This window comes from Dendrobates tinctorius, unplaced genomic scaffold (assembly GCF_039654945.1).
Source record: "Dendrobates tinctorius isolate UK_male_01 unplaced genomic scaffold, ASM3965494v1 ptg000219l, whole genome shotgun sequence".
In the NCBI taxonomy this organism is placed as follows: Eukaryota; Metazoa; Chordata; class Amphibia; order Anura; family Dendrobatidae; genus Dendrobates; species Dendrobates tinctorius.
In genome coordinates this window covers 4,409,981-4,437,699 of record NW_027361886.1, presented here as the reverse complement: position 1 = coordinate 4,437,699, position 27,719 = coordinate 4,409,981, and the positions used below count along the sequence as shown (strand labels likewise).

At 45.5% G+C, this 27,719-nt stretch overlaps 1 protein-coding gene across 2 annotated transcripts in view; it reads right to left on the bottom strand.

Annotated features, from left to right (window-relative positions):
• Positions 1-27,719, bottom strand: part of NCAN (neurocan) — a 491,928-nt gene that overhangs the window by 272,817 nt on the left and 191,392 nt on the right. The window contains exon 3 of one of the 2 annotated variants that reach the window (XM_073555129.1): positions 2,233-2,634. The exons of the other annotated variant lie outside the window; for it this stretch is intronic. Within the exon in view, the coding sequence (XP_073411230.1) occupies positions 2,233-2,634 (402 nt within the window). The remainder of the gene's footprint in view (positions 1-2,232; positions 2,635-27,719) is intronic. 2 annotated transcript variants of the gene reach the window in all.

The following is a 27,719-nucleotide window of genomic DNA, read 5'->3' as shown; positions in this document are numbered from 1 at the left end:
TCCGTTCAATGCATAGCGTTGGCGGACTGTGTTAACGCTACTGTCTAATGCGATCGCGTTATGCGATCCCGCTAGCGCAGATGCTTCATCTGTGCTAGCAGTGATGGATACTTGGATGCTGCAGACCGCGTCCGAGGGCCCGTCACAGAATGACGGCACATCACTAACGCATGCCGATTAGGACATGCGTTAGTGATGCGCCGCTTTACGGCAGTCTATGCCTTCCTCTGGATCAACATGTTAGGGCAAGTTAGGATAGGATATGGGTTGAACTAGATGGACTTAAAGTCTTCCTTCAACCTTAATAACTATGTTACTATGTTATATCGCAGTGTAACGCTGTCCGTCTAACGGACTGCCATAACGCAATCTGAACCCGGCTTTAGCCAGTAAGTTAACTCCAGAAAGAAAAAATAAATAGAAAAAATGCCAGAATTGCCATTTTTTGGTCAATGCATCCTCCCAAAAAAATTTAATGGAAATCGAGCATAAAGTCATATGCACCTCAAAACAGTACCTATGAAAACTATCGCTCAGCATTGAAAAAACGTAGCTCTCATACAGTTTCATTAATGGAAAAATACAAAAAGTTACTGGTCTCAGAAAATGTCGACATGATTTATAGAAATTGACTACATTGAAACTGACATTGTTACTGTTGTAAAAAATGACAAATCATTAACACAATGGAACTGGAAACAGTATAAATTAGCGGTATCATCAAGACAATAATTCTGTCGCCTGCGAATCCACTCGAATGTAAGTTTATTGCGCGAGATCCACAGCTGCTGGGGCCATCAAGCAGCATGAATTGTCGCTCCCACTAAAGCCTGAGCTATATCATAACCTAATGCGTACCCATTTATTCTATGAAGATGACAATAATGGAGCCAAGTGCCCTATTAATACACATTTAAAGGAGCAAGCACCATATAATGTTCTGAATAATAAAACAATAATGCTGTAAATAAATGTGGATGAGGCCTGGTACAAAGACCGCGCAGAGCAGGCCAGGGCTGTCCTGTCGATTTACATAATTGCTATTAATTACCAGAGCAAGCAAGCTGTGAAACAGGCAGACAGTGAGAGGGGGAGCGTGACAACACAAAGAACAGGGCCAACACCGTGAAGGGGCCAACAAGCTGCAAGAAGGTGAGAACAGATGGGAGAAAAAAAAGAAGGAAAAAAAGATGGAGTAGAGGTGCCTGGAATCAGAAATGTGCACTTCCAGCTGTTTTCAGGATAACCGCCTAGAAATGGGATTTTCTCTGGAAAGAGGAAGGAAATAGGAAAGCTTTAATAGAGGGCAATAAGAAAATGGCAGCACAGAGACACCAGAGCTCACATGAAGAATGAAGGAGACAGACAGGCTGCAATGAATAGAGGTGAATGAGAAACAGATTGATGGCAACAATGGCTCACATCAAGGGCATGTGGCTGTAAAGTAATTGCGAGAATGAATGATCTGAATCAGAGCAAAATCCTAAAGAAACGAGCGCGACGAGGAGAAAGAGGAGCTGCGAATGCAAATGTGATTGAGTGGGTGGAAGAATACATCTGGCACAGGTAGAAAGGGCATAGCACAATTATTACGCCAGCACATATGAAATACAAAGGACACAATACTGACAAAGTGCTTCGAGTGGTCAATAAATAGGAGTGAAACACTATCAAAAATGATGCCTGAATGGGAAACAAAGAGCCAAAAGATATAACCTGGATCAGATAACGCCTAGATCAAGAGAAATTGTGATTTTAAACATTAACATAAAGTCATGCCTACAATAAGGAATTTCAGTTGCTAGAAAAGCTAGTAATTACAGGGGTTTTCTGTTTTTCCCTATTGCCTGGCTGTGGTTTGTATTAAAAACAAACAAACTGGCTTTATTCACCCATCCCAGGTCCAACCCTGAGTCTCTACTGCTGCTCCCCGTGACTGAATTTACAATGCTGACATCACGCTGACAGTGCCCAAACATGAACTCAGCCACTCTGCCCAAGTTCACAGCACGAGCTGCAGACAATGACAATAACAGACAGGAACAGTGGTTGACCTTGAGAGGGTGAGTAAAGCTCAGTTTGAATTTTTTTTTAAACTACTACCAGGGGACATGGATTTTAACAAATCAGAAAGCCCTTTTAATGGCAACCTGGAACTTACAGTATAGATGTTGAGTATTTGTGCAGGATGTTCACTATTACTAGCCATAGAATATTATAAATATCACCTACCATTTACTTCAAGGGGCACAGTGTCCTGCTCATCTTCAATTCCCAGGACAATTTCACAACGGTATAGCCCGGAGTCACTGGCACGAGCATTGGAAAGAACCAAGGTGGCGTTGTCTCTATTGCGAGCATATCCAGGTAACGACACTCTCCCTTCATAACCTTGAGATATTTTTACCACATTCTCTCGTGCGACCAGTACAGCTATCTCCTTCTTGCCAGGTCCAGGCTGGATTTTACTCCATTTAATGCGTGGTGAATCTGAGACAACACTGTTTGCTTGTATGGATTGGTTGGGATGAAGAGAGAAAAGACAAGGGAGAGTCACAGACTGTGCCAAGCCGCACTGTATAAGGCCATGTTGATTTCTATGGATATGTAGAGGCTTTACACTTTCCCCAGTACCTGGATATGAGTAAGAAAGGAAAGAATGTTACAATATACTCAAGTCAAAGTTGTTCTTGTTATCAGTTGAAACTTCTGTTGATTGACAGATATCACCAAGTGGCCACACACTGTGTCTATAGGGATCGTGCCCATCCATGATGCCCATTAACAAAATAATGCCAGTCTTTCAGAATTGGTGACACAGAAAAATATAAATCCAGTACTGATTAGAATCATAAAAATCAAATCCTGATTTTCATTCCATCATTAAAGCGGTTGTTCACTAATTCTACTTTTTTATTCAGTGGTGGCCACTACAATTAGACGACCAGCTCCGCAAGGGAGTACCTCAAGTTTGCCGCCGCCGCCGCCACCAATAACAGCTGATCGGTGGGGGTGCGGGACTGGGGCCAATCACACATTGATGATCTATCCTAAGGATAGGCCATCAATGTAAAAGTAGTGGACAATAGAGATGAGCGACTTTGCCTTTTTTAGGGTCGAGTCGGGTTTCATGAAACCCGACTTTCTCAAAAGTCGATTCGAACGAAATCGGCCGACTATCGTGAAAAGTCGGACGTCCGACTGAAACACGAAACTCAATGCAAGTCAATGGGAAAGCAAAGTCGTCAGGGAGTGGAGAACAGGAAACACACTACAGTGCCCATTTCAATGCCAACGACATCAATTCTTATTACTTAAGCTTGTCAACCTTAAGTTACTTTATAATAATAGTTACCAACTGAAAACTGGGGGTTATTTGGCTAAAGTTGTGGGGGGGATAGGGCTGACTCCAGGTTTCATGTGCCCCGGGTGAAAGAGTGTCAGTGGGCCCCTTTAACACATACCTCAATTCATGATGCTCCGATACGGCAGAGAAATATTGGTATAGTGCAATGACAAATACTTCACTTCTTACATTACATGACTGATATCTATTTTAAATTGTACAATAGCTCAAAAACCGGACAGTATATTCCTCCATACAGTATTATGGCCACCACATAGTGCGCCATACAGAATAATGAGCCCTATATATTGCTCCATACAGAATAATTGGTCCCATATAATGTTCCATACAGTATATGATGAGCTCCACATAATGCTACAGTATCTGATGGTCCCCATAGGATGCTCCAGTATATGATGGGCCCCATGGATGATGCTCCATTGTATGATGGGCCTATATTATGCTCCACATATAACATATACAATGGGCCCCATATGATGCTGCAGTATATGATGGGCCCCATGGATGATGCCCCAGTGTATGATGGGCCTATGCACTGTGTGCAGAATTATAAGGCAAATGAGTATTTTGATCACATCATCCTTTGCATACATGTTGTCCTACTCCAAGCTGTATAGGATAGAAAGCCAACTGCAAATTATGTAAATCAGGTGATTTGCGTCTCTGTAATGAGGAGGGGTGTGGTCTAATGACATCAACACCCTATATAAGGTATGCTTAATTATTAGGTAACTTCCTTTCCTTTGGCAAAATGGGTCAGAAGAGAGATTTGACGGACTCTGAAAAGTCAAAAATTGTGAGATGTCTTGCAGAGGAATGCAGCAGTCTTGAAATTGCCAAACTTTTGAAGCGTGACTGATCACTAAACAATCAATTGTTTCATGGCAAATAGCCAACAGGGTCGCAAGAAGCGTGTTGATAAAAAAAGGCTCAAAATAACTGCCCATGAATTGAGGAAAATCAAGCGTGAAGCTGCCAAGATGCCATTTGACACCTGTTTTGCCATATTTCAGAGCTGCAACGTTACTGGAGTATCAAAAAGCACAAGGTGTGCCATACTCAGGGACATGGCCAAGGTACGGAAGGCTGGAAAACGACCACCTTTGAACAAGAAACATAAGATAAAACGTCAAGCCTGGGCCAAGAAGTATATTAAGACAGATTTTTTTTAAGGTTTTATGGACTGATGAAATGAGAGTGACTCTTGATGAGCCAGACGGATGGGCCTGAGGCTGTATCAGTAAAGGCCAGAGAGTTCCACTCTAACTCAGATGCCAGCAAGGTGGAGGTGGGGTACTGGTATGGGCTGGTATCATCAAAGATGAACCTGTGGGACCTTTTCGGGTTGAGGATGGAGTGAAGCTCAACTCCCAGACCTACTGCCAGTTTCTGGAAGACACCTTCTTCAACCAGTGGTACAGGAAGAAGTTGGTATCGTTCAAGAAAAACATGATTTTTATGCAGGCCAATGCTCCATCATATGCATCCAAATACTCCACAGCATGGCTGCGCAGTAAAGGTCTAAAGGAAGGAAAAATAATGACACCTTGTTCACCTGATCTGAACCCCATAGAGAACCTGTGGTCCCTCATAAAATGTGAGATCTACATGGAGTCAATACATTACACCTCTGGGGACAGTGTCAAGGATGCTATGGAGGCTGCTGCACGCAATGTTGATCGTAAACAGATCAAGCAACTGACAGAATGTATGGATGGAAGGCTTTTGAGTGTCATCGTAAAGAAAGGTGGCTCTGTTGGTCCCCTTTTTTTTGGTTTTGAATGTCAGAAATGTTTATTTCTACATTTTGTGTTGTTATATTGGTTTACCTGGTTAAAATAAACAAGTGAGATGCGTATATATTTGTTTTTTATTAAGTTGCCTAATAATGCTGCACAGTAATAGTTACCTGCACAAACAGATATCCTCCTAAGATAGCCAAATCTAAAAAAACACCACTCCAACTTCCAAAAATATTAAGCTTTGATATTTATGAGTCTTTTCGGTTGATTGAGAACAAAGTTGTTGTTCAATAATAAAAAGAATCCTCTCAAATACAACTTGCCTAGTAATAATTATGCAAACAAGTATCAACCTAGGGCCTTGTCAGATCACTCCCCTGTTATGGCAACATTTAATTGGGAAAACGGTGGGAGAGGGGAACGTGCACCATGGTTATTTAACGCATTCTGGTTACCTATTATTCAAGCAGATGCTAGGATCCCTGACTTGCTAAAATAATTTTTTGTTATTAATGAGGGTACAGCCCCCAGGGAAAGAATATGGGATGCGTCTAAAGCTTATCTGAGAGGAATGTTGATCTCGGAAGTGAATAGAGTTAGAACTAAGTCTAGAGAAGATGAGGAACTTTTAGGCCGGGGTCACACTGGCGAGGAATACGGACGAGTGAGAGGCGTTAAAAGCACGCATTACACACGGACAAATTATTCTCTATGGGTTTGCTCCCAACAGCCGTATATTTCTCGGGCGTATTCTACGGTCCGTGCCAATCGCTGCATGCTGCGATTGTCAGCGTACTACGCCCGTAATACGCCAATGCAAGTCTATGGGTGCGCAAAAAATACGGATTACACACGGACCACACGTGTGACTTGCGAGAAATACGCAGGTCTTTTGGCTGGTGACAGGAAATGACCCAATCCATCATCTGGAAGCCTAGACATGCAAATCACCACAAATAGTGCTCCAGACATCCAGGAAGTCAGCCTCCACGGAGTACAGCAGCGTCATGGCGCCGTATTTCCTAAATGTGGAGATGCTCATTGTACTGGTACAGGAGCGGCCAGAACTCTGGGACCAACGGGATGCCAATTATGCAAACTGGGCAAGAAAGGAGGCGTCATGGAGGCGCATATGTCGCCAGATGTTCCATGACTTTGGTGATCGGCCACGTGAGGAGCAGCAGAAACTGAGTAAGTACAAGGCCCAAAAATGATTAAAATTACCTCACAACCAAAAATGCATACAGATTCTGCCCCCCCTCCCCTTCCTGTGCTTCTACTTTTTTCCTCATGAGGCGGGTAGATTTTGATGTGACACATAGTTTCACACTGCCATAATTTTGCCCAGGCCACAAGCTCCTCATCCTCTTAGCCAACCAAGTTATTAAGTGTAGTTACTTGATACATGAACTATTCAGACCCTGTGTATCTGGCCTGGATGGGCCAATTAGATATGCCACCCTGGCTAGAAAGCACACCCCAGAAGGCCACATGCCTAGACTATTGGTGGCTAGAGTTGAGCGACTTTTGGTTTTTTAGGGTCGAGTTTCGTTTCATGAAACCCGACTTTTCCAAAAGTCGGGTTGAGCAAAGTCGGCCGACTATAGGGAAAAGTCGGGGGTCCGACCGAAACACGAAACCCAATGTAAGTCAATGGGGAATTAAAGTCGGCAGTGAGAGGAGGACAGGAAACACACCTACAGTGCCCATTTGAATGCCAAAAGCATCAATTCTTATTACTTAAGCTTGTCAACCTTAATTTACTTCATAATACTAGTTACGCACTGAAAAATGGGGGTTATTTGGCTACAGTTGTGGGGGGGCGGGCTGGCTCCAGGTTTTCGTGGGCCCAGGGCCAAAGAGCGCCCCTTTAACACATACCACAACTCATGATGCTCCGATACGGCAGAGAAATAGCAGTATAGTACAATGAAAAATACTTCGCTTCTTCCATCTCATGACTGATATCCATTTTAAATTCTCCAATACCTCCAAAAACGGACAGTATATAACTCCATACAGTATTATGGCCAGCGCTTAGTGCGCTATACAGAGTAATGAGGCCCATATATTTCTCCCAATGGATGAAGCTCCACTGTCTTATGGGCCCAGATAATGCTCCATATATAATGGGCCCCATTTCTACTGCTCTAGTGTATAATGGGCCCTGTAAATGCTGCTCCAGTGTCTGATGTCCACCTTTGGAATGCTCCAGTGTATGGTGGGCCCCATATATCATTCACCAGAGTATAGTGCTCCCCAAAAATTGCTGTCCCAACATTGAAAACAATTACATAAGTCTCCTTGCTAGGGAATCCCAGCACTACTCTGAGCTCCTTGTCGTCCCCATCTTCCATCTCACTGTACTTGGCTGTTTAGGCCCTCCCACCGGCAGAGACACTTTTGCGTACTATGTGGTGCCCTGTGCCAGTGCCATCGCCCATGAGTATGCCACCCCCACCTGCTCAAGGAACCTGCACTTTCATCTGCACCTTCCTCTTTGTCACCATGTAAGGTGGTATAGTATGTGGGAAGGGGAACCTGAGTTTCCTCTGGGTCAGATTCTGGCAGTGTAGAGTGCGAGGGGAATGTAGTGGTCTGGGTCAATGTACCAGCAGCATCATCCAGCAGTGGCTGGGCCTCAGTGCACTTGTGGCGTCCCCAAGAGTACGGTCGCCACTGTGGCATTACCTTCCTCATAGGGAGTGTGTTGTCAAGCTTGGGAGCAACGAAGGATCTCTCTAGCAGTGAAACCAACACACAACACATTTCCCACTCCAGGCTAGCAGGGAGACCTCTGATCCTGACTGCTGAGGAGCTGCTCTCTGTGGTCGGGAGGAGGTAAGTTAGGGCACTCTGTGCAGGGAAGGTGAAGTGTGTGGACGTGAGAAGGGGAGCTGGAGGATGAGTAGAGTTAAGGCTCACTCCAGCTGGAGCGCATGGTCCCGATTCCGGTCTCCGAGTTTGTAGGGACACTGACGTTCCCGCAGCAGAAACTGAGGGAAGTAGCAGCTATAAATGCTCTGTACCCAACTAAGGCTCGGAGGCCCCAGCATCGACGTGTGGGAGCCAGAAGGAAAAGGCTACAGCTGTCTGCCATACAAGTAAAGTCTGAGGAACATCTGTTAGACAGGAGGCGCTTCAGTGAACCACGGTCCTGTGAGTGCTTCCCCCACAAGCGCTAGAAAGGAGATGTTCAGGAAGGCACATGTTGGCGGAGTGTTGGAAGGGAGCTTTCCATTTTGGTCCCGGAGGTTGGCTGAGGTCCTGACCCGGAGGCCACAGCACGGAGGTAGGCATCTGTGTAACCTGCAGACTGTGAGTAAAGCTTTGGAACTGCACGCTCTGGTGTCCTACAGTTATTCTGGGTATCAGCACCTACACCGCCTGTGCCTTTCCCCCATCACTACATCTACACTTCCCTGGGACTCCAGCTCCACCTGTGGGGAGCTTCACCATCTTTGCTGCACAACACCATTAGTCCCAGAGGATCTGCATGCAGCGTCGGCCTAACATCTATGTTGCCGAACACCACAGGTGGCGTCAAACTATCTATATAAACTCTTTACCATTATACCACGCCACTTACATGGGTGCCCAGGGCCACCGTCCGGGTCACCGCTGCTGTGACACATCCCACTGACACCGGCCCGGTACCGAGTACCCCACAGCCCTGGGAGGGCGACCCATATGCCGACTGCTGATCGGGCGGCGTTATTCCCACGAACCTCCAAACAGCGTCCATGAAGGCAAAGTTTTTGGTTTCCGGGGGCAGTATGATTGCAAAGCTGAACCTTAAAGGAATGTCCAAAAGGGCACCACCAGGAGTGGAGCCTGTGGCTTAATTGGACTCCACCCGGGAAACCACAACCATGCCACCTAAAGAAAAGATGCACACTTTGAAAGCTTTGTCGATTCTGTGTGTGGTGTAGTATGTGTGTTTGTAGTTGTGCTAGCGATTTCTCAGCTTTATTCCGTTAACAACCGAGACTCCGGCATGCCCCCGCAGTACGTGTCAAGCTTACTAGAGGGATAAGCGAGGCTCTGGCACGTGAAATCAAGCAATAACAGGCCTAGCATTCCCGTACATGTCCAGCGCTGCATGCACGCTACACTGAAAGGACCAGCTTTTGTCGCTTACAGGTGCAGATAACCTGCTGAACTCCGTTAGTGATGGGGATCTGGGATTCAGATTATTCCTCGCGAACGAACGATGATTCCCAGTAAGTTCAGGTCAACCGCAATTCCGGAGTTAGGCCTAACCGTCATTCCTGAAAAAATTACGTGTCCAAACCACAGGTGCTGTAGCTTGCTTAACAGCTCGGCAGCCGTTCTCAGGCCCAGTATGGATTCAACAACATTGTAGAAAGTTGATAAAGTGTACAGTTTCACCGGATAACACGTATATATGTAGCCTAGTTTACACATTAAAAATATATGTTAATAGATCTGGAGGCAGACTCAGATGTTCTCAGGCCCAGTATGGATTTGACCAGATTGTACAAAGTTGAGAAAGGGTACTTTATCACTGGATAGCAGGTATATATAGCATAGTTTAAACATGTAAAATCTCCGTGTTCTCAGTATGGATTACACAGCAATCTAAAAAGTGGAAAAAAGGAAATGCATTTGAGGCGTACACAACTATATACTTTTGGTGTTATTTTTAAATCTTCATATATATTTCTGTCTCAGTAATACAGTCCAGGCTCTCCGCAATAGGAAATGAGATGAATACAATTACTGACATAAAGGCTAGTGATTGCAGAAATCTAGGAATTACTATTCACGGGAAAAACTTCCGTCACAATTCTCATAGGTGATGCTGACCCTCAATTAATTTGTGTGTTGAGACAGTGAAAACATTTTTTTGTGAATAAAGTCTTGCTGTATCGCACTTCCGTTGATTGCATCATTGTTACTCATCTCAATCAAATTTTTATCACAGGGAGCGATGTAAACATGGTGCTCACTGGCTATCATGATCTGTCACGTAACTTTGGAGTGCAAAAGACAGAAGCCACAGGCCGTAGGCGATTCTATTTGATTGGCATGAGAGGGCACATTTTAAAATGTGCATGGGAATGTCACACGTTTGTGAGTAGGAAAACTGTGAAAGCTGATGAAAAACCACCACTGCATGTGATTGTGAGTCGACGTCCATAAGAAATGGAAGCCATTGATCATCTGGAGCTAGAGCCCGGCCAGCAGGACAGGGCATAGCTACATCTTAACCATCATCTTTCAGTTCAATCAATTTGTAGTAGCACTCCCAGTGAAGGATTTGACAGCCCAGACTACACAGCGGAGGAGCAGGGAGAGGTAAACATTGCAAATGCTGGGGTCCAGCCCAAGCAAGGGGGGCTGTTATGAATGAGTCACCGTAAGAGGCAAAAACAGAGATTCTAGCTAAGTCCAGAAAACCAGAGAAGTTGGCAGCTATCGGATTGCAGACCCCTGAACCTATCAACAACAACTAGCAGTAGCCGTGGGGAGTTCCTACGATGACCTAGACCCCTCGATCACAGCCGGAGAACTGCCTAACCTAAAGACAGAAAGGGAAATCTAAACTGCCCCAGAGCAGACCCCAAAGCAATAGGCAGCCCCCAACATATAATGACAGTGAAGCAAGAAGAAAAAACACTAACACAGATAGAAAGGTAGACTGAGCAAATGATGGGGCCCAAGCTAACTAGACAGGACAGGATAGGAAAGCTGCTGTCTGCAATCCGCGAAAAACCCTTTGAAAATAAGAGCCAACAGACTGACAGGGAAAAAGGCCCTGAAGACGCTAGGCTTCAAAAAGACTATGTCAGTACTCAGGTATTTTCTGAAGACAGAGCAACAGGCAAAAAAGGAATTCAGCTCACCCCAGCAGGGAATGGCAGAATCCAGAAAAGCAAGGCAAACTAAAACCAAAACACAAATGCAAAAAGGCAAAGCAGAAAACTTAGCTTTTGAGGAGCAGGAATCAGACTGGTCTCCTAGAATTCCACAGAGAAATCACCAGCGAGGAGGAAGGGCGTCAGCTGGCTTATATACAGTCAGATATCCCCGTCGCCCAGTCATCCTCTCCCAGCTCAGGTGCTTGGTAATCAGCCTCACTACCTTCCTTCACCAGAAGAGGGAGTTCATCAGACCTCAATGGTGAAGGGGAAAATGAACTCATAACAGTACCTCCCCCTTGAGGAGGGGTCACCGAACCCTCATCCACGCCACCAGGGCGATCAGGGTGAGCCCGATGAAAGGCACGCACCAATCTTTTGGCATGAATATCAGAGGCAGAGACCCAGGAATTATCCTCCTGACCATAACCCTTCCACTTAACCAAATACTGGAGTCTCCGTCTAGCCAGATGGGAATCCAGTATCTTCTCTACCTCATATTCCATGTTACCTTCAACCAATACAGGGTCCGGAGGTGCCACCCCAGGAACTACTGGTTCAACAAACCTCTTCAACAAGGACTTATGAAACACATTATGGATTTTAAATGTGACAGGAAGAGCCAACCGAAAAGAGACCGGATTATCTCCAAAATCTTGTAAGGCCCAATAAATCTAGGCTATATTTTTTTTATGATAACCAAACCATATCACCAACCTTAAACTGGGGACCAACGGTTCTATATCGGTTGGAAAACCGCTGGGCCTTTTCCTGGGAGAGAGATAACTTATCCACCACTTGGTCCCAGATCTGGTGCATTCTCTCCACCACATTGTCAACACCTGGGCAGGCAGAAGGCTCCACCTGCCCTGAAGAAAATCGAGGCTGAAACCCAAAGTTACAAAAAAAAGGTGACATCAAAGTGGCAGAACTAGCTCTATTATTTAAAGCAAATTCGGCCAAGGGCAAAAATGAAACCCAATCATCCTGATCAGCGGAAATAAAACATCTCAAATACGACTCCAAGGTCTGGTTTGTTCTCTCCGTCTGTCCATTGGTCTGAGGGTGAAACGCAGAGGAGAAGGACAACTGAATTCCCAGCTTGGAACAGAACGTCCTCCAAAATCTAGACACAAACTGAACTCCTCTGTCAGATACAATGTTCTCAGGAATCCCGTGCAAGCGAACCACCTGTTGCAAAAACAGGGGCACCAACTCAGAAGAAGATGGCAACTTAGGGAGTGGTACAAGATGAATCATCTTAGAGAACCTATCACAAATCACCCAAATAACAGTCATTCTCTGAGAGACAGGCATATCAGAGATGAAATCCATTGAAATATGGGTCCATGGCCTCCTGGGGACCGGCAAAGGCATCAGGAACCCACTAGAGCGAGAACAAGGTTTAGACCGGGAGCAAGTCCCACAGGACTGCACAAAATTCCTGACATCACGAGACAAGGCGGGCCACCAAAAAGACCGACTCGCCAGATCTCTAGTACCAAAAATACCTGGATGACCAGCCAATGCAGAGCAATGAACTTCAGACATCACTCTCTTCTTCCACTGGTCAGGAACATACAACTTTCCACTGGGACAACACTCAGGTTTGTCCTCCTGGAACTCTTCCAGAGCACGTCTCAAATCGGGCGAGATGGCAGAAAGAACTACCCCTTCGCCTAAGATGGTAGCAGGCTTGGTCACCACTGGAGAATCAGCAAAGAAGCTCCTAGAGAGAGCGTCAGCCTTGACATTCTTAGTGCCAGGAAGAAAAGAGACCACAAAATCAAAACGTGTAAAAAACAAGGCCCACCTAGCCTGTCTAGGGTTCAAGCGTTTGGCCGACTCCAGGTAAATCAAATTCTTGTGGTCAGTGAGGACCACGACTTTGATGTTTAGCTCCCTCCAACCAATGTCTCCACTCGTCAAATGCCCTTTTCATGGCTAACAGTTCCCAATTCCCCACATCATAGTTACGTTCAGATGGAGAGAACTTTCGGGAAAAGAAAGCACAGGGATTCATTTTAGATGTTACAGGATCCTTTTGGGACAAAACAGCTCCTACACCAATCTCAGAAGCGTCCACCTCTACTTGGAACGGGAGTGAGACATCAGGTTGCCGCAAAACCGGGGTAGAAGTGAATCTTCGCTTCAGCTCCTGAAAGGAAAAAACAGCCTCCGGAGACCAATTCAACACATCAGCACCCTTCTTAGTCAGATCAGTCAATGGCTTGGCAATACTAGAAAATTTTGCTATAAATTTCCGATAAAAATTAGCAAAACCCAAAAACTTCTGGAGGGCCTTCAAAGAAGTGGGCTGAACCCAATCATAAATGGCCTGTACCTTGGCCGGGTCCATTTCAATAGTTGACGGAGACAAAATAAATCCCAAAAATGAAATCCTCTGTACCCCAAAAAGGCATTTCGATCCTTTGACATACAGGGAATTCTCCCTCAAGATCCGGAACACAGTCTGAACATGTTCCATATGAGAATCCCAATCCTTGGAGAAGATCAAAATATCATCCAGATAGATAATCAAAAATTTATCCACAAAGTCTCGGAAAATATCGTTCATGAAGCACTGGAAGACAGAAGGGGCATTAGTGAGCCCAAAAGGCATCACCAGGTACTCAAAATGTCCCTCCGGAGTATTAAACGCCGTCTTCCATTCATCCCTATGCTTAATGCGGATAAGATTATACGCCCCCCTGAGGTCAAGCTTGGTAAACCAGCAAGCACCTTTAACTCTGGAGAATAGATCCGAAATCAGGGGTAACGGATACTGATATTTAATAGTAATTTTGTTGAGGGCACGATAATCAATACAAGGCCTTAATGAACCATCCTTTTTGGCCACGAAAAAAAACCCAGCACCTAAGGGTGAAGAGGATGGTCTAATATGACCCTTCTCCAACGCCTCCTTAATATAGGATCGCATAGCCTCATGCTCGGGTACAGATAAATTGAAGAGCCGACCCTTGGGAAATTTACACCCCGGGCTCAGTTCAATTGCACAGTCATAACTCCTATGAGGAGGCAAAGACACAGACTCATTCTCACTAAATACATCATAAAAATCTGCCAAATAGTCGGGAACATCATGCGACTGAGGTGAGGTGGAAAAAAACGGAGCCTCACTAAGGGCACACCGACAACCCCAACTCACCACAGACACAGATTTCCAATCCAAAACTGGATTATGAATTTGCAACCAGGGAAACTCCAGAACAATGGTATCATGCAAATTATGCAACACCAAAAATCTGCATTTTTCTTGATGGTCTGGGGCGACCCGCATTACCACCTGGGTCCAAAACTGAGGTTTATTTTTCGCCAAAGGAGTAGCATCAATCCCCCTCAAAGGGATAGGCGTCCGCAGAGGTGTCATCGGAAATCCACAACGTTTAGCAAAATCCAAGTCCATTAGGTTCAGGCCTGCTCCCGAATCCACAAAAGCCTTGGCGGAAAATGTGGACAGGGAGCAGATCAGAGTAATTGCCAGAAGAAACTTAGGTTGAACACCACCCGCAGAAAACGCGAGTGCAAAACGTTTCTCTCGTTTAGGACAGACAGAAATAATATGCGAGGCATCTCCACAAAAAAACACAGCTTATTACGCCTTCTGAACTCCTGACATTGCTCCCTGGACAAAACTCTATCACATTGCATAGGTTCAGACACTTGTTCAACAGGTGGCAACACCTCTCGTGCAGTCCTGCGTTCACGTAAACGCCGATCAACCTATATGGCTAATGACATAGAATCGTCAAGACCAGAGGGAACAGGAAATCCCACCATAGTACCTTTTACGGCTTCTGACAAACCCTCCCGAAAGAGAGCTGCCAAGGCATTATCATTCCAGGTAGTAAGGACCGCCCACTTTCGGAATTTTTGACAGTACAATTCTGCAGAATCTCGACCCTGGCTCAATGCCAACAGGGTCTTTTCAGCCTGATCAATAGCATTAGGTCCGTCATACAACAACCCCAAGGCTTGAAAAAATGCGTTCACATTAGTCAGAATAGGATCATCTGGTTTCAAAGAAAGCGCCTAATCCTGGGGATCGCCACGCAGCAAAGAGATGACAATTTCAACCTGCTGCGCGGAGCTCCCTGACGAGTTAGGCTTCTAGGCAAAAAATAATTTACAATTATTTTTGAAATTCAAAAATTTAGAACGATCCCCAAAAAACACATCAGGAGTAGGGATCTTTGGTTCAGCAGCATGTGAATGAGCAAGGTAGGCGGAAATTCCTTGCACTTCCGCAGCGAGCTGCTCCACACGATCAGACAATTGCTTTATCTCCATTGAGAGAAAAAAAAATTCCCCCTATGGCCTCAGGGATATAGAGGAAAAAATATACACACTTTTTTATTTATTTTTTTTTACAATTCTTTCCTGCTATTGAGTACCCTAGGATCTGCGGTATGGCTGGTGATTCTGTTATGAATGAGTCACCGTAGGAGGCAAAAACAGAAATACTAGCTAAGTCCAGAAAACCAGAGAAGTTGGCAGCTATCGGATTACAGACCCCTGAACCTATCAACAACAACTAGCAGTAGCCGTTGGGGGTTCCTACGGTGCCCTAGACCCCTCGATCACAGCCGGAGAACTACATAGGCCTAAAGACAGAAAGGGAAATCTAAACTGCCCCAGAGCAGACCCCAAAGCAATAGGCAGCCCCCAACATATAATGACGGTGAAGCAAGATGAAAAAACACTCACACAGATACAAAGATAGGCTGAGCAAAAGATGGGGCCCAAGCAAACTACAAACGACAGGATAGAAAAGCCGCTGTCTGTAATCCGCCAAAACCCTATCAAAACAAGAGCCAACAGCTGATAGGGAAAAAAGCCCTGAAGACGCTAGGCTTCAAAAAGACTATATCAGCACTCAGGTATCTTCTGAAGACAGAGCCAAAAGGAATTCAGCACACCCCAGCAGGGAATGGCAGAAATCCAGAAAAACAAGGAAAAACAAAACCAAAACACAAATGCAAAAGGCAGAGAAGAAAACTTAGCTTTTGAGGAGCAGGAATCAGACTGGTCTCCTAGAATCCCTCAGAGAGATCACCAGCAAGGCAGAAGGGCGTCGGCTGCCTTATATCCAGTCAGCAATTCCCGTCACCCAGTCATCATCATCCTGCCCAGATGCTTGGTAATCAGCCTCACTACCTTCCTTCACCAGAAGAGGGAGTTCATCAGACCTCAATGGTGAAGGGGAAAATGAACTCACAACACCCCACAGTCAGAGACTTTTGCATACTATGAGGGGCCATGTGCCATTGCTGTCGCCCACGAGTGGGCCCCGCCACCTGCTCAGGGCCCCCGGCACTTGCCCAGTTCCGCCATGTGCTGACACCGGCCTTGGGGGGGGGTACAGGCCAGTTAGGGAGGTGGAAAAACTGGCATATGTTGAGGTGAAGGCTGGACGTTCAGCAGCTGCAAATGGAGGAATTGCAGGTCGGAGGAAGAGGAGGACAAAGCGAGCCATTTTGCTGTCAACCTATGTGTCATCAGGGGTGCATTTTTAATTTGGCATAATAGCCTAATAAAGTTTTTTCATTTATGCTGGTGTGCCGAACGAACTTTCTTCTCTTTTTGGGTACCATCAAAATCATCTAGCAGTGGCTATGCATCAGTGCACTCCATGTCAGATTTGTTAAGAACGGCGGAATGCACTAAATAAAAATAATAATAAAGGGGTCCACCGTGCAGTAGGTGATATAACCGCTGCTAAGTGGTGGCAGGAGCAATATGGCGGAAATGCGCACAGGGTTAAACTTCACCCAGGTGCACAGAGCAATCTCAGTTAATTCACAGAGATGCCAAATAAGTACAAACATAAAAGACTGAGCCTGTTGAGGTCACAGTACTCAGTAAAACGCACACACGGTATCAGGTCACAGGAGTAGCCCAAGACGGCGGCACTATGTCCGTCTAGACCTACCGTGTGCGGAGCTTCGCAACTGCAAATACAAAGAGGCTGCTACTGCAGCGCGGCGTGGACACTGCCGCTAAACGACAAGGCTAAGGCGCAAGCGCAATGTCGGCGCTAGCAGCTGTGGATGTTGCAGCAGAGGAGCGCTGGCGCTGATTCTGACTCAGTCCCTAACCACATACGTAATATCAGAGGGAAAGAGTTTTATAATGAGTCATTCACTAGAATCATACATCCGTCCTCATACACACAGGAGCAAGTAAGTCTGTACTAGCGCATGGCGGAACAGCCATGCGCGCCTTTTATAGCAGCCAGGACATTCTGCAAGCTTCCAGATCTCTGTGATGGACCAATGAGATCTGGAGCGGGACCTGAGCACATGACTCCCGATCTCCAATGGGAGATCGTCCCATGAGCATGCTCAGTAGGAGGACAGAAGGACTTAGCCTCAGGAGAGATTCGCTGCAAGGCAATCTCCTCTGCAATCTCTTCCGCAGTAGATAAACAGCAGGAGACTGCACAATGTGAGGGTCTGGATCCCTGTGGAGTAAATGCAGAAATCCGACACCTAACATTACCCCCCCTCCTAGGGCCCCCTCCTCCCTGAGCCTTCTGATCCACCAACTTGTGCCCATCAGAGATATAGGCCTCAGACATGTCCGAAGGCAAGTCTGATGTCCCGGTAGGTGACAGGGAGACCCGGGACAAATGGAAGGCATCAGGGGCGGCAAGATCGCCAGGTTTGAGAAGGGACCCGTGGGAGACAACGGGAGCAGAAGTTAAAGTAGTACGCCACCGTGGGTCGGCAGGCGTCTCCACCCTTCGTTTAAGGAGGCTATTCTGAGCACAAAAGGCGCAGGCCCGAATATATTTTTTAACATCCCGAGCCCTGTGCGGCCACCAGTAAGACCCTGCCAGGAGTTTTGTGGTCTGCATATAGCCACAGTGACCACCCCTCCTGGACGCGTGTGCCCACGCGAGAACCTTCGGCCCAAGGCGGGGAGGAACAAGGGTTTTGCCCGGCGGCACAGAATTTGGCCGTTGCGGGGCACTGTTGTTCTGAGAAACAGCGTGTTGACAAATATAACCGCAACTGGAGTCTTGTGCCGGACGCGCCTGGAGAACGGCGTGAAACACCTCCATGGGCTCTGGGGGTGGAACCTCTGGCTCGGGTAGTTCCAGAGGCTCAAAAAAATTGGGAGCCGAGGTAACCTTCCATTTGGATTGAGCACGCTCCATACCACGCGCCGAAAAACGGAGGTCAATGCGGGTGGAAATGGCAATCAGCTCTTCCAAACTTGCAGGAACCTCTCTGGTAGAGAGCGCATCTTTAACATGCTCCGTCAAACCTTTCCAAAACACAGGGATGAGCGCTTTATCGGACCACTCCAGCTCAGAAGTCAGTGTCCGAAAACGGACGGCATACTGACTAACCAAGAGAGAACCCTGAGTCAAAGCAAGAAGCTGAAGAGAGGTGTCATGCGTGACCCGTGGACCGAGGAAGACCTGCTTAATAGCTGTTAGAAACTGAGCAGCAGTCTGAACCTCTGGGTCACCACGCTCCCATAATGGCGTAGCCCACTCCAACACCTTGCCCGACAGAAGGGAAACAATAAACCCCACCTTGGCCCGCTCTGTAGGGAATCACGCAGCCAGTAGTTCCAGCTGAATAGAGCACTGGCTGATGAAACCCCTACAGGAGGCGCCATCGCCAGAAAATTTATCGGGCAACGGGAGGCGGGTAACTGTCGACGCAAGGGAGGAAGGGGACATACGGGAAACCGTGTCTGTGATTGCCTTTACAGCAACTTCGGTGGATTGTGCAGCTGAGAGAGCCCTCTCAAGCATGGCCAACCGGCCCTCAAGCTGCCGAATACACTGTAACAGTTGCTGCTGTTCTGCCATCACTAGCCAGACCCTGGTGCTAGTATATTGTTAGGAACGGCGGAATGCACTAAATAAAAATAATAAAGTGCGTTTGCTGCTCGGGGTCCCCCGTGCAGTAGGTGATATAACCGCTGCTAAGTGGTGGCAGGAGCAATATGGCAGAAATGCGCACAGGGTTAAACTTCACCCAGGTGCACAGAGCAATCTCAGTTAATTCACAGAGATGCCAAATAAGTACAAACATAAAAGACTGAGCCTGTTGAGGTCACAGTACTCAGTAAAAACGCACACACGGTATCAGGTCACAGGAGTAGCCCAAGACGGCGGCACTATGTCTGTCTAGACCTACCGTGTGCGGAGCGTCGCAACTGCAAACGCAAAGAGGCTGCTACTGCAGCGTGGCGTGGACACTGCCGCTAAACGACAAGGCTAAGGCGCAAGCGCAATGTCGGCGTTAGCAGCTGTGGATGTTGCAGCAGAGGAGCGCTGGCGCTGATTCTGACTCAGTCCCTAACCACATACGTAATATCAGAGGGAAGGGGTTTTATAATGAGTCATTCACTAGAATCATACATCCGTCCTCATACACACAGCAGAAAGTAAGTCTGTACTAGCGCATGGCGGAACAGCCATGCGCGCCTTTCATAGCAGCCGGGACCTTCCGCAAGCTTCCAGATCTCTGAGATGGACCAATGAGATCTGGAACGGGACCTGAGCACATGACTCCCGATCTCCAATGGGAGATCGTCCCATGAGCATGCTCAGTAGGAGGACAGAAGGACTTCGCCTCAGGAGAGATTCGCTGCAAGGCAATCTCCTCTGCTATCTCCTCCGCAGTAGATAAACAGCAGGAGACTGCAGAATGTGAGGGTCTGGATCCCTGCGGAGTAAACGCAGAAATCAGATGCCTAACAAGATTCATCTTGGACTGGGGAATTCAGGATTTGACTTGATAACCCAGGCATGGTATGTGAAAAGAGCTCCATGGAGTAATCTAAAGTGTGGCTGCCGCATCCTTCACTTTTGGTGGGGGTGAAGGACACAAGGAAAGGTGTTGTTCATGACAAGAAGCCTGCACTGATGACTCAGTGCTTGCAGTTTTTGAAACTTCAGAAGAGCAGGCGATAGAGCTGGAGGCTGTTTCGGCAATGTAATCCAAAACCTGTTCCTGATGCTCCGGCTTTAAAAGCGGTTTACCTACTCCTGGAAAAGGGAACCTTACAGGCCTTCTTGAGCCAGACGATGACGCTGGCTCAACATCTCCTACCTTAGCTGCTATTGTGCTTTTGGCATAATCAGCAGATGTATCACCACCACCTTCAGTACCAGCTGCCCAACCCACCCACGTCTGCGGCCTCTTGCACCATACTTCCTCATGTTTGGGAAAATGTACCAAAAATACCAGCAGATATATCGTACTATATGAGGAGCGTACAGCTGTATAAGGTGTAGTGAAAATTTTAAATCTCCGTATATATTTCCTTATTCACAGACTCTCCCCCAGTATGTATTTGACCGTAATCCAACCAGCCAATATACGGTACTGTATCAGAAGCGGACAGCTGCATAAAGTGTAGGGGATATTTTAAATCTCCTTTTATATATTTCCTTACTCAGACCCAGACGCTCCCCCAGTATGTATTTCACCGTAATTCAACCAGCAGATATACAGAACTGTATCAGAAGCGGACAGCTGTATATAGTGTAGGGGAAATTTAAAATCTCCTTTTATATATTCTCTTACTCACACCCACACGATCTCCCAGTATGTATTTGACCGTAATCCAACCAGCAGATATACGGTACAGTATCAGAAGCGGACAGCTGTATAAAGTGTAGGGGAAATTTAAAATCTCCTTATATATTCCCTTACTCACACCCAGACGCTCTCCCAGTATGTATTTGACCGCAATCCAACCAGCAGATATACGGTACTATATGAGGAGCGTACAGCTGTATAAGGTGTAGTGAAAAATTTAAATCTACGTAGATATTTCCTTAGTCACAGACGCTGTCCCAGTGTGTATTTGACCGTAATCCAAACAGCAGATATACGGTACTGTATCAGAAGCGGACAGCTCTATACGGTGTATGTATGGAAAAATGTAAATCTCCGTCTATTTTTTTCAGGAGTCACAACATTGATAGCATGTATTTGTCCGTGATACCCGCCGGTACACGGTAGTGTGTGAGGAGCATACAACCCCAATACGGTGTGGGAAAAATGAACGCTCGGTAACTGTTCAGAAAAAAAGAATAAAAGTAGGAGTGCTGTGTAAAAAGTGCACACAGCAATGCAGCTATCAGGTAGCCTTATAAGGCAGCCTAATAACCAGCGCTGCTGCACACAAAAAAAATCCTCCCCTGTCACTGCACACTAACTGTACAGGACAATTGATATCAGCAGAAGCACAGATTCCTTTTTTTTTCCCTGCCTATCTGTTTTCTTTCCTGCCTAACACTCTCCCTATTGAGAAGCAGCGGCAGCCAGCAACCTCTCTCTATGCTAAGACCAGCAGAAGTAAAATGGCGGTCGGCGGTCAGGGCTTTTATACACAAGCGAGCCAATCACTGAAATGCCCTTCTCTAAGATGGTGCCGGCCGCTTCCCATGTCATCGCGTTGCCCACAGTGTGCATCCTTGCTCATTGGCAGAGAAAAGGTGCCTGAAAGCATTATGGGAAACGCGACTTTGGCGCTCAGGTCGGCAACCGCATGGCCGACCTCACGCTATGGTCGGGTTTCGCTCAGCGAAACCCCACTTTAGCGAAAGTCGTCGACTTTTGAATTAGAACGACCCGTTTTGCTCAACTCTAGTGGACAACAATCACTTTAAGTAGGATGATATACAAACCATGGCCGAACTGGACTCATTCCAAGTTGGTCGACTGTTCTCCCCAGACATGTTTTTAGAACCGATTTCTCCCTGCTAACAAAATATAGTTGTGAGCAGGAGACTCCACTCTATCATATTCCAAAGGACTCGCTCACACTGCTGTATAAAATGGCCCTGTGTTATGCAATGTGTTATCCCAATGTTATACTGTTGGGCAGTGCAGATCTGTGACTATTTTCTTGTGCCGATACAGCATGAGTACGCAATCACAGCGTGCTGCGAGTGACTCCAATATATTTGGATCATGTGCACCCACACAAGTCTATGGGTGCATGTGAAACATCGGACTGCACTCAGATGTCAAAGAACAAAGGAGACAGTGCATCACTGGTTGGTGAAAAAAAGAGTCTCATTTATTCTGTCTTCTGTAGCAACGTTTCGATCTGAAGATCTTCATCAAGTGCTTGATAAAGATCTTAAAATGTCGCTACAGAAGGCAGAATAAATGTGACTTCTTTTTTTCACCAACCAGTGAGGCACTGTCTCCTTTGTTCTTTGACATTGAACTTTTTCTGAGATGGACTCCCTGGATATGACGTGCGTCACACTCTTGGGTAGTGTTGACCCTAGATCTCTATGAGGTGCGGTAGATCTACTTTGAAGTGATGCACTCAGATGTCATCATAGTGTAGTACAATATAAGCCGAGTGACACAATGGAGAAGATGGAGAGATTAACTTCACCGTTGTCTCCGCCCCTGTGCTGATCACACTCAAATGACACTCGGATCCAATTTTGACAGAGTTGGATCCGAGTGACATTAGCATAATTGGCCCTATTCTATCCCATTAAGGAATATACGCCAGTGTGAATGTACCCTAATGCTCATACTACTCAAGCCCTTTAGTAGACAACATTTTATTTCCATTTTTCTTTATTTTTTTTCTTTACATTTCTTATTCATCCACATAAAAGCTGCAAATGCTATTAAACTACTGTAATAGTGGGAGACAAAGAGGATGAAAGAGCACTGCACTGATTTCTTAACCAGCCCATGACTAGATAAAATGTCTTTTATGGCATAGTCCACAGCTTGATCAGGAGGTTTGCATTGCCCTCAGGGTAACATCAATAGATGACCTAAAAGTGTTGTCATGTTACGCCAATAGGCATTATTTAAAGAAAATGGACATTCAGTAGAGCTGCCAGTGTCTTCTTCCATGATTTATCTGCCCTAGAGGCTATGGGCACTGTATTGAGAAGTGCCTGTTCCTATAGATGTCATTCTTTGAGACATAGGCCCAAGAGGTCTACACGAAGCAGCAATGTCAGGTCTCCAGGATGACACACGCAGTGCTAACTAATGCGGCCTGCTCCCGATCACAGCTGAGATTAGAACCAATTTAAGTTCTGTCAGAGGAGGGATCCGTCCTACGAGGATTTATTATCCCGCCTGCCGGAGATAAGAGGAATCCGAGCCAGCTGTGCCCTAAAGTCTAGAGAGCGGAAAGAAGCTTGGGACATCCATATATCTGTATTGAACGGTGGCTTTGTTCGTGGTGTCACTATTCTAGGCCTGGCTATTATTCCAGGCTATGAATACGCTTAAGATCCCAAAGTATCATGGAGTCCCCTGAGGCTAGTTCATACAAGGAGAGCTGTAGAAAATAATTGCTTACATTACAAACCTTTCTAATGTCCTTGTTTAAGTCTCCTGTCTTTCTCCTATTGCATGCTTCATCACCTATCTTGCATCAATTGTTTATTCCACATTATTTGTGGAGTTTTTTCCCTCCGCACAGCTGCCTGGAGCTTTTGTTGGTTGTTAATCTGAAGGTGTTAACTAAAAGACATACTATAGCTTAATGATGACTAAAGCTAGGTTCAGACAACGAGTTCTTGATGCTGCGTATTTTCACTGTGCAAAAGCGCAGCGTCTTGCAGTGCCAGCAAAGTGACTGGGATTTATAGAGCTCTCAGGCCCACTGTGCTAGTATTAGGGTATGTTTCCACATAGCGCATTCCTTGCGCTTTGGACGGAGCGGAAAGCACACTCCGCCCAAAGCTCCGCCCCCTTTTGTACGCCGCATCGTATTCATAGAGTAGGCTATTTACCTTGCGGAGACTGAGCTTCTCTGCAAGGTAAACAGACATGCTGCATCCTACAAAGACGCGCCGCATGTCCGGTTTCATGCGTGTGTCACCCACGTATTAGGACACATAGTGGAGACAGAATTTCATAACATCCCCTCCACTATGCTGTAACATCTGGACGCTGCGGATTAAATGCCACGGCTGTACGCAGCGTTCAATCCGCAGCAAATCCAGATGTAATCCTGAACGTGAAAACATACCCTAAGTTGGGGAAAATCTGCATGTAAAAAAGTATAGGCCTTTTTAGTATGCTTCCACTGTAGAAATGCACTAAAAATGCATAAAATCTGCAGCATCAAAAACACATCATATTCTCATCATGGGAACATAGCCTTAAAGGGAATCTGTCATTAGGTTATTGCTAGCTAATATGACGGCAGCATAAAGATAAGACAGAGACATTGATTCCAGCAATGTGTCACTTACTGGGCAGCTTGTTGTAGATTTCATAAGATCAGTGTTTTATCAGCAGGAGATTATCATTACAGGACTAGTAAACCTGCTGCCATATAGTCATCCTTATTCATGAGCTCCCCACCAATGATTGACAGTTTTCTGCCCACACACAGTGTGCATAGGAAGCTGTCAATCAATGGTTGGGCAGAATTATACAAATCTCAGGATTGAGAGACCTAGTAGATCCATGGCAGTTTTATTCAAAATTGCAGCACCTAGCAAAGTAAGTGACACATCCCTGCAATCAGGGTCTATGTCCCTACATCATGCTGCTCTCAGATAGGTTACCAAAAACCTAGTGACACATTCCTTTGAGGCATAATGAATATTTTTGGCCCTTTTAGCAGACCATCATTTGTACATTTTGTGTTATAGGCACCGGTATCCCTGCCTATGTTGTAGGCACAGGTGGCTCAGCTTGTCACATTAAAGGAATTTTCCACTTTGAACAATCCCTATGTATTTGAAAGATGTCTTCACAATAACGTGCTTACATAGTGTTCCTCTATTGGAAACCACAGCAACCCTTGGGGAAACCTGGCATTAAGTGTTCCATTTCTCTACAGCACCACCTCAGGGTAAATGAAACATTAAAGGGGTTGTCCACTAATATGACAACCCTTTCTCAATCTGATTGTTTGTCCCCATGAAAATGGTTTATATTCACCTTTTGTGGATGTAAGTAGCTCAGCGTCCTCTTGGCTACTAATACATCTGACGCCATCGCTGATTGGGTGCAAGGTTTACGTGTCATTAACAGCATGTGAGCCCCGGGAACGTGCGTGCCGACACCGCTGGAACGGCACTAGCATGGTAGGTAAGTTTAAGTATTTTTATTTTCAAGGGGGCAGATTCAGATCAAGAAGGGGTTGTCCAAGTAGTGGAAACCCCTTTAAGCAGCGCTCACTGAAATCACTTTGCTTTATGACAAACTGGACAGGACAAACACTCTTTTTAGAAGAGAATCGTGAACACAAGGTCCCTCTCTATTAACTTTTAACCCTCTAATAGGGTGTATCAAAATGGGTGTATAAAACCCCTTAACCCTTTCGCGCCTGAGCCTGTTTTTGCCTTCGTGACCAGGCCAATTTTTTCAATTCTGACCAGTGTCACTTTATGAGGCCATAACTCTAGAACGCTTCAACGGATCCTGCTGATTCTGACATTGTTTTCTCATGACATATTGTACTTCAGGATAGTGGTAAAATTTCTTAGATATGAACTGCGCTTATATGTTAAAAAAATCGAAATTTGGCAAAAATTTTGAAAATTTTGCAATTTTCAAACTTTTAATTTTTATGCCCTTAAATCAGAGAGTGATATTGCACAAAATAGTTAATAAATAACATTTCCCACATGTCTACTTTACATCTGCACAATTTTGGAAACATAATTTTTTTTTTTTAGGAAGTTATAAGGGTTAAAAGTTGACCAGCGATTTCTCATTTTTACAACAAAATTTACAACACCATTTTTTTTAGGGACCACCTCACATTTGAAGTGAGTTTGGGGGGTCAATATGACAGAAAATACCCAAAAGTGACACCATTCTAAAAACTGCACCTCTCAATGTACTCAAAACCACATTCAAGAAGTTTATTAACCCTTCAGGTGTTTCACATGAATGAATGGAATGTGGAAGGAAAAAATAAACATTTAACTTTTTTTCACAAACATTTTACTTCAGAACCATTTTTTTTATTTTCACAAGTGTAAAAACAGAAAATGAACCACAAAATTTTTTGTGCAATTTCTCCCAAATACGCCAATACCCCGTATGTGGGGCTAAACCACTGTTTGAGCACACGGCAGAGCTCAGAAAGGAAGGAGTGCCGTTTGACTTTTTCAATGCAGAATTGGCTGGAATTGAGTTAGGACGCCATGTCGCATTTGGAGAGCCCCTAATGTGCCTAAACAGTGGAAACCCCCACAAGTGACCCCATTTTGGAAACTAGACCCCTTAAAGAACTTATCTAGATGTGTCGTGAGCACTTTGAACCCCCAAGTGCTTCACTGAAGTTTATAACGTAGAGCCATGAAAATAAAAAATCATTTTTGTTCCACAAACATGATCTTTTAGCCCCCAATTTTTTATTTTCACAAGGGTAACAGGAGAAATTGGACCCCAAAAGTTGTTGTCCAATTTGTCCTGAGTACACTGGTACCCCATATGTGGAAGAAAACTACTGTTTGGGCACACGGTGGGGATCGGAAGGGAAGTAGTGACGTTTTGGAATGCAGACTTTGATGGAATGGTCTGCGGGTGTCATGTCGCGTTTGCAGAGCCCCTGATGTGCCTAAACAGTGGAAATCCTCCACAAGTGACCCCTTTTTGGAAACTAGACCCCCCCAAGGAACTTATCTAGATGTGTGGTGAGCACTTTGAACCCCCAAGTGCTTCACAGAAGTTTATAATGTAGAGCCATGAAAATAAAAAATCATTTTTGTTCCACAAACATGATCTTTTAGCCCCAATTTTTTATTTTCACAAGGGTAACAGGAGAAATTGGACCCCAAAAGTTGTTGTCCAATTTGTCCTGAGTACACTGGTACCCCATATGTGGAAGAAAACTACTGTTTGGGCACACGGCGGGGATCGGAAGGGAAGTAGTGACGTTTTGGAATGCAGACTTTGATGGAATGGTCTGCGGGTGTCATGTCGCGTTTGCAGAGCCCCTGATGTGCCTAAACAGTGGAAATCCTCCACAAGTGACCCCTTTTTGGAAACTAGACCCCCCCAAGGAACTTATCTAGATGTGTGGTGAGCACTTTGAACCCCCAAGTGCTTCACAGAAGTTTATAACGTAGAGCCATGAAAATAAAAAATCATTTTTGTTCCACAAACATGATCTTTTAGCCCCCAATTTTTTATTTTCACAAGGGTAACAGGAGAAATTGGACCCCAAAAGTTGTTGTCCAATTTGTCCTGAGTACACTGGTACCCCATATGTGGAAGAAAACTACTAATGTGCCTAAACAGTGGAAATCCTCCACAAGTGACCCCTTTTTGGAAACTAGACCCCCCCAAGGAACTTATCTAGATGTGTGGTGAGCACTTTGAACCCCCAAGTGTTTCACTAAAGTTTATAATGTAGAGGCGTGAAAATAAAAAAATCATTTTTTTTTCCACAAAAATGATCTTTTAGCCCCCAATTTTTATTTTCACAAGGGTAACGGGAGAAATTGGACCCTAAGAGTTGTTGTCCAATTTGTCCTGAGTCCCGAGTACGCTGGTACCCCATATGTGGGAGAAAACTACTGTTTGGGCTCGGAAGGGAAGTAGTGACGTTCTGGAATGCAGACTTTGATGGAATGGTCTGCGGGCGTCATATTGCATTTACAGAGCCCCTGATGTACCTAAACAGTGGAAACCCCCAATTCGAATTCCAACCCTAACCCCAACACACCCCTAACTCTAGCCCTAACCCTAGCCCTAACCCTAGCCCTAA